The following is an 11,009-nucleotide window of genomic DNA, read 5'->3' as shown; positions in this document are numbered from 1 at the left end:
ACCTTGCATCGTCGACAGGAGCAGGTGCGTCTTCTCCAAGGCGTGTGGCCGAAGCTATCGAAGGGAGCTGCCCCACAGAAAGACTCCTTTTCAGCCGTGGCTTCCTTCCTGACATGTTTCAGCAGTTAATCACCGCTGCCTCACTAGCACTAACTAACTGATAACAGCCGCAGAAACATGCATCTCCAAAAACATAAATCAAACCATCCTCTGCTACCAAAATGTCAAGGTAAAAATCACCTTTGTAGAGGGCGACGGACCGTGCTTCAGAGAATGCATGATGTGCATGCAGGAAGGCAAGAAAAACACGACGCATAATCTTACTAAATACCTTTTACTTACAAAAATATAAAAACTAAATATATATTATACAGAGAGCTGGCTAGCTACATCCTAACATAACAGACAGTAACAGCAAAGAGAATAAAACAATAAGAAAATAACTGGGAACTTTTTCTAGACATGCGCACTAAACAGACTGAAACCATAACATAACTAGTCATATGGGATTCACTATGGTTACCAGATAAGTTATCACAACAGGTGCAGAGAGCAGGGGAAAATGTACAGTTAGAAATGAACTTTTCTGACGAACAAAAAAACGTGCAGTGACACAACCCCCCCCACCCAGCTGTGAGCTACAGCTTCCTGGGGCAAGCAAAAACAAGATGGCTCCTCCCACAGCGCCCACATGGTCTGGCACAGGAAACAAGATGGCGGCCCCCAGTAACCCCACACGGTCTAACAAAGACAAGCCTCAATTAAGCCTGGAAGGCCAGAAATCCCTGGCATCCAGCCGAAATAGCATGCAATCCCTGACATCCAGCCGAAATGGCATGCAATCCCTGGCATCCGGCCAAAGTAGCATGCAAATTTCTGGGTCCTCCCCACCACAAAGCCTAAAGTCCTATGATGACAATGAGGTCTGCCCAGCCGAGACTAATACAAATACAGAAGCAATTGAAACAGCCATCCAGGTCCTAACTGCACCCCTGGAGGCCAAAAAGACATTGAGAGCGACCAGCCTCCCTCCAAGGCCTCCTACCCTCTCCCCAGGGCCCAACTGCCGGGGGGGGTCCAGCCTGGAGCCTCCCAACAATCAACCCCCGCGGCCTCCCACCTTCTCTTCAGGTCTTCAGGACCAGCGATGGGCTTCTCAAGGCAAATCAGGCAATTCAGGCAATCCATGTGCTTGCAATCCTCAGGAGGAATCAATGCAGGCCGGCAAATCTGGGCTCCGCCCCCCCCATGCCTCACGGGAAGAAGGGAAAAATCCTGAACAACGCCCTCCCCCGGATCACATGGTTTCCGGGCACGCCCATTTAGATTTAATAAATAATCAAGGAAAAATCCCCTCCTCGACCACTAGAGGGATTCCTTTCCCTTTACCTTTTATGTCGATGGACACCTCTGAGATGTATGCTAATGGGAGGGACTGAGAGGGACTTTTACCCAGCAACCAATCTTCCGAGTGACTTTAAAAAGCTGCAACTTGGGGGGGAGAATTACAACAGTTGGAGTAGAGATATACAGGTATATCTCTTAAAGAATGGGACTCTAGAAATGGTTCAGAAACCTCCTTCTCTCCCGTGGGGACCCCGAGAAGAATGGAGGCACCTGCAGGCTTACTCCACTCTGCTCAGTTTTCTGGATAATAACCTATTCTCCAGCATTCCAGTAGGACTCAGAGCTGGTGAAGTTTGGCAGTTATTATACAATTTATTCAACAGCGATACCATTGGTTCCATCACCAGACATACAACTGAGTTTTATACAACCAGACTGAGGTTTGGTGCCAGCATGCCTGAACATCTTGCAAAATTAAAGGCACTCAGGGCAGAATTGATGTCCAGAAATTACCCAGTAACTGATGCGAACATGGTCGCGGTCATTATTGCTTCCCTGGACAGGAGTTGGAGCAATTTCATTGTTTCACTCGAAGCGGCCAGGAGGGACGACATAAATCTGTCCTACCTCACAGGGAGACTCATCGAGGAAGATAGAAGGAGACGAGATGCAGGAGAATACGCCAGAGTCACCACTCAGCAAGCCAGAAGGGGGCGCCACAACTCAGAGCAAATTAATGCTCTACTTAAGTGTTTCATCTGTGGCTCTGAGGAGCACCTCAAGAAAGACTGCCCCCATCAACAACAAGCCCCCAAACGTGGTCCCAATCAAGTAAGGGGCAAGGGGCAAGGAAGGGGGCGTGGCAGGGGCAAAGGAAATTTTCTGCATACTTGTTCCCTCACCCCCACAACAAAGGCTGATAGCTCCACTGACTTATGGTTACTGGACTCTGGAGCTTCTTCTCACATTACTAATATGAGTCAAGGTTTTAAAAGGTTAAAGAAAATTAACTCATCTGTCAAAGTGGCAAATGGTGATAAGGCTTTAGTTGTTGGCGAGGGCTTTGTTTCTGTACCTGGACTTGGAAAAGTTGAAGGTGTTTTACATGCCCCCTCCATTACCAACAACCTATTAAGCATTATCAAATTATGTGACGATGACAAGGTGGAAGTTTTATTTCGAAAGGGGGGAGGTCATGTCACCCGGAACCAGAGGGTCATTGGAAATATCGCCATCATAAATGGCTTACCATATTTTTCTCCTGAGAGCCCACCCACCTCAGAAGGGGCCCCAAGGCTTTCCAAGGGCAGTGTGGGCAAGGAACCTGAATCTCAGCAGGCACCTACAGCACCACTCAAAGCAACTAGAGCCAAGAGGGTGTCAGTGGGGAAGCCGCTCCACGATAAGTGTGCCCATATATTACACAGAAGATTAGGTCATGTGAGCTTCCCTGTAGTTAAAAAGATGGGAGAATTTGTTGAGGGAGTCCAGCTCAAAGATTGCGACGTGTTTCTGGACTGTGCCATTTGCAAGAAAACAAAGTGGAAGGCTGCCCCTACCCCAAAGGTGTCATTGCGTAAGGCTCAATACCCGTACCAACTAGTACATGTTGATCTGGTTGGGCCTTTTACACCATCCCTAGGAAAGAAAAAGTATTTTCTCACTGCCGTTGATGATTTTTCACGATACGGCCACGTGTATACCCTCACAGAAAAATCCGAAGCCTTTGACGCCATAAAGTCACTGTACAACTTTATAGAGACCCAGTATAAGACCAAGATCGCACAATTGCAGAGCGATCGCGGGGCTGAGTTCATGTCCCGAAAGTTCCAGGACTGGGTAAGGCATAAGGGCATCCGCCATTTTCTGACTGCACCTTTCACCCCCGCTCAGAATGGCGTAGCTGAGAAAAGAAATGGAATCCTGCAAACCATGATGCATAGTCTGATTGCAGACGCTGGAGTCGCAGAATCATACTGGGGGGAGGCAGTCCACTACACCAATTACACCTTAAACCGCACCTGGAGCAGTGTTGTGAACCAGACCCCATATTTCCTGGTTCACGGTAGGAAACCAAATCTGGGACATTTGCGTGTTTTTGGTTCCTACGCATGGGTGCACATCCCCAAGCAGCTGCGGAAGAAGGGGAGATCTGTCTCCCAGAGACTAAGGTTCTTGGGCTATGCTCCTGGCTCCAAGGCCTATCGTTTCCTGGGAGAAGGGGGCAGGCCTGTGACCTCCCAATCTGCCTCTTTCGAAGAGGACTCCAATTGGACCCAGATCCACTCCAGTTTCTGATCCCAATTGTAGTCATTATGTGGTGACTATCTGTAGCAAATGAGGGTTGTTATAAATTTAGCACATCTTTGACAAACATACAGATACTGGAATTTCAAAAACTTAACTGAAACATTACACTTCATTAATTTTATTCATTTGAATCTTTAAATAAAGCCCTGACAAAACTGCAGATACCAGTAGAGAGAAACAAAATACTATTTAAGTATGTAAACTCTATATGTAAACCAATATTCACTAACAATGGTGTCAACTGAAGGTATATTTTTATATAACCAAATCCATTAAAGAACTAAATTATTTGGGGTTATGTCCAATGCATTGTTGTTTGAGTGCCATTAGCACTTCATATAGTCTCTGCATGAATTACTTTAAATGCCCAATGTAGTGTATGCGACTAAAAGCATACACAGGATGTCAGCACAGCGGGGGGCTGGACAGCTCTAGGCTATAACCGTTTTTGGCGGGAAAGCCTGAATGGAGAAAAGCCTGACAGCTCCGAGGCATGGTCAGCTCTGGCGGGAAGCCAGGGTTTAAATCTATTGGCCACCTGCACTGGCGGGAAGCCCAGGTTTGAATCCATTGGATGGTATTCACCTGGGCAGGTATAAAGATACGCCAGGTAAACCCTTTTCCCCAGCTTCGTTCCTGACCTCAATAAAGAAGTTACTACCCAGCTTAGTGTCCATCTCTCTGTGCGACCACGCGACATTGCACTGGCGACGAGGATGGGATCCTGCACTGGACATCACTAGCCGTGGACGAACCCCCATTGTCCAGCACGCAGGACGACCCGAGACAGCGGAATGGCACAACTGGGTCAGTACCCCCTTTTTAATAGTAACCGCCCCGAAGAGTGGGAAGCCTTCGTGGGACAGCTCGAGTGCTACCTAAGGGCGAACGGGGTTAAAGATGACCGGCAGAGAGCGGCGGCGCTACTCTGCAGCTGCAGGATGGAAACGTACCAGCTGGCGGTCAGTCTCTGCTCACCTGACGACGTCAACACCATCGGGTACAGCGAGCTGCTGGCGAAGCTCACCGAGCACTTCAGGCCAGAAACGTCCGAGATCGCGTGGAGGTATCGTTTCGAGAAACGGGACCAATGGCCGGGTGAGTCTGCCAAACAATACATGGCCGCCCTAAGGCAAGTAGCCCATCTCTGCAATTTTGAGAATTTAGAGATCAGGCTATGGGATTGGATCGTCTGTGGGTTGCGGGATCGGAAGCTGTGGCAGAAGATATTCGTGAAGCAAAAGCTAACCCTGAGACACGTCCAAGAGGAATTCCTAGCCTGGGACGTGGCTGAGGAGTCCGACGCGAGGGAGGGCGGCACCATCCACCAGCTGAGTGGGGCAGAAGAGTCAGCATGCGAAGTATTATTTATTTATTATTTATTAATTTAATTTGTATACCGCCCTTCTCCCGAAGGACTCAGGGCGGTGAACAGGGCAATACATAATAAAAAGCAAGATACAAAAATTAAAAAGTAATTAAATAGCAATGCCCGTAATAAATTAATACAGATTAAAAAGGTTAAGATCAGTTTATAAAACCCAACCCCATCCCATCAGGCCAGGCCAGCTTGTTCAAAGAGGTAGGTTTTAAGATCGCGCCGGAAGGAGCGGAGATCAGGCACCATCCAGAGCTCGACCGGAAGATGGTTCCATAAATCCGGCACGCCCACAGAGAATGCCCTCCCCCTGGGGGCCACCAGTCGGCATTCTTTGACCGGTGGCACCCTGAGGAGGCCCTCTCTGTGGGAGCGTACTGGGCGGAGGGAAGTTGACGCCGGCCGCAGGTGCTCCCCAAGGTATTCCAGACCCATGCCATGTAGGGCTTTGTAGGTCATTACTAACACCTTGAATCTCACCCGGAAGACAACTGGAAGCCAATGCAGCTCACGGAGCAGAGGTGTGACATGGGAGTGTCAGGAAACTCCCAACACAACTCTTGCGGCTGCATTCTGTACCAGTTGGAACCTCCGAGTGGTCTTCAAGGTAGCCCCATGTAGAGAGCGTTGCAGTAGTCAAGACGAGAGGTCACGAGCGTGTGAGTGACCGTACGTAGGGCATCCCGGTCTAGATAGGGCCGCAACTGGTGCACCAGGCGAACCTGGGCGAAGGCCCCCCTAGTCACAGCTATTATATTGTCTTCTAGGGAAAGCTGTGAGTCTAGGAGGACTCCCAAGTTGCGAGCCCTATCTACGGGGGGTAATAACTCACCCCCCATGGCAAGGGGTGGAATATCCTGGATATCCCGAGATGCCGGTACGCACAGCCACTCAGTCTTGTCAGGGTTGAGTCGAAGCCTGTTCCTCCCCATCCAGACCCGAACCGCCTCCAGGCAACGGGACATCATGTCGAGGGCATCACGTCGAGGGTCGAAATGAAAAGCTGGGTATCATCAGCATACTGATGGTACCCAACTCCAAAACCACGAATGATCTCACCCAGCGGTTTCATGTAGATGTTGAACAGGAGAGGCGAGAGGACCGACCCCTGAGGGACCCCACAAACGAGAGGCATCGAGGTCGACCTCTGCCCCCCTGCCAACACCAACTGCAAACGTCCCAGGAGATAGGAGGAGAACCACTGCAAAACCGTGCCTCCCACTCCCAATCCCCTGAGGCGCCGCAGCAGGATACCATGGTCGATGGTATCGAAAGCCGCTGAGAGGTCTAATAGGACTAGGACAGAGGAATATCCCCTGTCCCAAGCCCTCCAGAGATCATTCACCAGCGCGACCAAGTAGACGCTATACACCGGACCCCTCAACAATTCACCACAACCCGAGGCAACTCGAGAGAGCCAGGACCAGCCGCGACGGACCTGAAGTGCCAGGAGTGCAGGTGCAGAGGAAACACACCCCCGGGCTACCCAACTCCCTGGTTACGGTGCGGACCGGCCCCGGTCTACCCAGCACGGTGGCTGCAGACAACCCCAGTCTACCCAGTGCTCCGGCTGCCGCGCGAACGGCTCCCGCTGTGCGAGTTGCGGAGGACAGCATCCCCGATCTACCTGCCGGTTCAAATCGGTGAAGTGCCGGGTGTGTGGGAAGACCGGGCACATCGCCTCGGTCTGCAGGAGCAAGCAACGGGACAGCCTGCACGAAGTGGGAGCAGAGTTCCAGTCTGCTACAGGTACTGGGGAGCGGTTGCAGAGACTGACGGTCAGCCACACGGAGGGACGGGCAGCTGTTTGCTCAACAGGGGGACCCCTGACACTCACCCCAAAAATAAAATTAAGGGTGAAACTGCAAGGAATCCCCTGCACGATGGAGCTGGACTCAGGGTCAGCCGTGTCAATCATCTCCGCCAGAACGTTTAAAGAAATTTGCGGGCGGAGCGGCCAACGGGTTCCCTTACTCCAGGACCCTATCAGCTGCAGAAAGAAATTACGCACAGATAGATAAGGAGGCGCGGGCAGTGGTTGCAGGAGTAAAGAAATTTCATGACTACCTATATGGTAGGGAATTCCTAATATATACGGACCATACGCCATTGTTGGGGCTGTTTACAACGGAGAAGCAGACACCACAAATCCTGTCACCCAGGATGCTACGCTGGTCCATCTTTCTGTCAGCATACACATGCAAGTTGGTACACAGGCCAGGCAGGGAGATGGGGCACGCAGATGGCCTCAGCAGACTTCCTTTAAGGGACACGGAGCCAGACCCTGCTCCTGCTGTCCAAATATTGGCAATGCAGGAGCTGCCAGAATGCCCCCTCAACGCTAAGGACGTAGCCACAGAGACCCCCAAGGACAAAGTCCTGAGCAGGGTACAATCGTGGGTGAGCAGTGGGTGGCAGGACAAATCACCAGGGCAAGAGTTCATTGCATATTTCTCCAGGAGGCATGAACTGTCAACACACAAGTGGTGCCTGTTGTGGGGGAGTAGAGTAATAATTCCACAGGGTCTAAGAGGAAGGGTCCTGAAATCACTGCATGAGGGCCACCCAGGGGTCGTAAGGATGAAAGCTCTGGCAAGGAGCTACCTGTGGTGGCCAGGGTTAGACAAGGAAATAGAAGGGTTAGTCGCTGTATGCTACACATGCCAAAGGTCATGACCAGAACAACCACATGCACCAGTACACAAGTGGGAGGAAACACACACCCCATGGTCCAGGGTGCATATAGATTATGCGGGGCCATTCCAGGGACACACATTCTTAGTAGCGGTAGACAGCCACTCTAAGTGGTTGGAGGTGGTGCCCGTAGGTAACATGACTTCAGCAGGAACCATTCAGGCATTAAGGGGGTTGTTTGCAACACATGGTCTGCCAGATGTAATTGTGTCGGATAACGGAATGCAATTTACTTCATCGGATTTCCAGGTGTTCCTGAGGACCTTGGTGATTAGACACGCCACCTCAGCCCCTTTCCACCCGGCCAGTAATGGGTTGGCAGAACGATTTGTGCGAACAACAAAGGACGCCCTCAAGCGCATAGTTCAGGGGGAATGGAAGCAAAGACTGGCCACCTTCCTCCTTCACCAACACTCAACACCCTGCTCTGCCACAGGCAAAAGCCCAGCGGAACTCAGATGGAGCAGACGCCTGATAACAACACTGGACAGGCTCCACCCAGACAGAGTAGCAGCAGACGCCGGGACCCCAAATATCAAAACAGTTTTTAACATGGGGGACCCTATCTGGGCAAGGAACTATAGCTCAGGTCACCCATGGGTGCCAGGGGACATACTAGATCAAACAGGACCCCTATCCTACAAGGTAAGGGTGGAGGGGGGACTTCTGTGGAAAAGGCACCTGGACCAGCTAAGGTCCTGGCTCCTGAAAGGGTTTTTGAGGACACACTGGGGGCTGAGGAGGAAGAGGCAACACTAACACAAGCATCCAGGAGGGTTACCAGACGGTCACAGAGGCAACCCTACTCCAGGCAGGAAACTAACAGGGGAAACACGCAATCACTGGACCCAAGCGAAGGAAGGACACAGCTATACCATCGAGGCACTCAACCAAAGTCCAGCATAACACAAACCCCAGGCACCTCAGCACACACACACACACACACCACAATCCACCACAACAACCACAACAAGCAAGAGAGACTAGAGACAGCACCACACCACCGGGGGAACCAGTCCCAAGGAGGTCAAGCAGGCCCCACAAGGCTCCAAGCTATCTCGCTGACTATGTGCGTTCTTAAGGGGGGGTGGAAGGTGGAAGAGTAACTACAGAAATAAGCAAATAAAAGTATTGTATATATATGTTAATAGTGTATATAGTTAGGGAGATGGAATGAACAGAGCTTAACCCCTCACTATGGGGGAAGGGGTGTAGTGTATGCGACTAAAAGCATACACAGGATGTCAGCACAGCAGGGGGCTGGACAGCTCCAGGCTATAACCGTTTTTGGCAGGAAAGCCTGAATGGAGAAAAGCCTGACAGCTTCGGGGCATGGTCAGCTCTGGCGGGAAGCCAGGGTTTAAATCTATTGGCCACCTGCACTGGCGGGAATCCCAGGTTTGAATCCATTGGATGGTATTCACCTGGGCAGGTATAAAGATACGCCAGGTAAACCCTTTTCCCCAGCTTCGTTCCTGACCTCAATAAAGAAGTTACTACCCAGCTTAGTGTCCGTCTCTCTGTGCGACCACGCGACATTGCACCCAACATCAGGCATAAGAAATAATTTGATGAATAAAAAAATATGTAAGTAGGATATAAATGTTCAAGTGGCTATATACAATTACATTAATATAATGTAACCTGTAAGCCAACCAAGATATGAAGACAACATTTCAGTGCTGATCAAAACATCTCCCTTCATCCAACAATATTGCTTCAGGCATGCCACATAGACTTTAATAGCTTAAGAGGCTGGCAAATTGTGGATTTAATATGGCCAAGAAGCTGAACATATATTTAGGGTTTCAAGGAGCTTGTGTAATTTGCAAATAATCACATGTAGAATGGCACAAATTGCTTAAAAATACCTTGTTTGGAGGTGAAGATAAATCAAGTTCCGTTTTTATTACTCTTTTTAGAATGCTAGTCGAAGGAGAAGTTGTTGGGGACCACAGACAGCGAGTCTGTGTCCCAGGACTTTCAGCGACCTTGGCTAAAGAGAGAATATCAATCTCTTTAAATTTTGGTGGAGAATCCAAGACTAAGGTTGGAGGTTCATTTGGTGCGTATGCTGCATTATCTTCTGCACCTTCTTCATTCATCTCATTTTCCTGCATCTCTGCTACCTCAATTGCAGATGTTACCCTCGTTTCTCCTACAGTGTTCTGAACGACCTTTGCATGAGGCTCCGTTCCCATAATTTGGATAATTTTGAACTCTGTATCAGTTTTGCTTTCCAACTGACCATTCTGGTTGCTACTGCCTTTCATTACATCCTCTGCTTCTACATCTGGTTCTTGTTAGGCATATGGTGTTAGCCTACAATGTTGGGTTGAAAATATATTAACCATAATGCTATGTCTTTAAGAAGTTAATTGGCCAATGGGTGTGTAAGTGTTCTCATGGCCATAAGAGGAAGCTAGGAACGTAGCTTCTTTCTCTCTCTGAATTCACTGATCTCCACTATTACTGATTTTGCTCTGCTGTTGGTTTACTACTGTTGTAAACCTGAACTGTGTATTGACCTCTGGATCGGTAAGAAGACTTTGTAGTTTGGATTGCTACTTGGACTGTTGCTATTGTTTATGACCTGGACTGTTTATTTTTTGACTGTGCATTTTTGTTTTTAAACCACCTCAAAAGTAAACTACTTTTTGTTTTTATAACTCAGTGTATTCTTGTGTGACTTTTACTGCTCTCAGTGCCCTTCCTTGTCTGTGCAACTCTTTGGTAGCACAAGGAGACCTCTGCACAACAAATTCTTTAACACTGGTTATGGGCCCAGGCCTGTACTGAGAGTAAGTACACACAGTATTCCTAGCTGAGTTTGTGTTAGCTTTTTGGTGTAAAATGGCACAGGAACTGTTGTCAGGCATCTCCTGGATAACCCGGTTGGATGGGACAAACTATGTTTCCTGGTCCACGAAATGCTGATTGCTTTTGCGCAAGGAAGGACTATGGACTGTTGTAAATAACCCACCAGATACTACTGCTTGGGATCCAGATGACGAAGAGGATGCAAAGAAGATAGATGACTTTAAACGTAGCAATGAGAAAGCTCTTTGCATTATTGGACTAACACTGAATGACCAGCAGCTTGTCCATATTCGTGGTGAGGAGTCTGCTGCTAGGTGTTGGGGCGTTTTGCGAAGGCTTTATGTTCGAGACAGTGTGGGTGCACATATACACCTTACACGTAAGCTGTTTAGGGCTCGTTTGCAGAAGAATGGAGATATGCTGACCCATTTAAACTACATGAAGGCAACTTTTCAAGAGC

The 11,009-nt window shown here is 49.2% G+C and overlaps 1 protein-coding gene across 1 annotated transcript in view; it reads right to left on the bottom strand.

Moving 5' to 3' along the window:
- Positions 1–8,362: 8,362 nt before the first annotated feature.
- Positions 8,363–11,009, bottom strand: part of LOC308673066 (telomere-associated protein RIF1-like) — a gene marked incomplete at both ends in the record, with an annotated part of 63,966 nt that continues 61,319 nt past the window's right edge. Inside the window, 1 exon segment of the mRNA XM_081336446.1 lies at positions 8,363–8,367. Coding sequence (XP_081192572.1) covers positions 8,363–8,367 — 5 coding nt within the window.

The sequence above is a fragment of the Vipera berus genome, assembly GCF_964194415.1.
Source record: "Vipera berus genome assembly, chromosome: 11".
Classification (NCBI taxonomy): domain Eukaryota; kingdom Metazoa; phylum Chordata; class Lepidosauria; order Squamata; family Viperidae; genus Vipera; species Vipera berus.
Note: the sequence above shows the minus strand (reverse complement) of the source record. Positions and strands in the feature narration are given on the sequence as shown.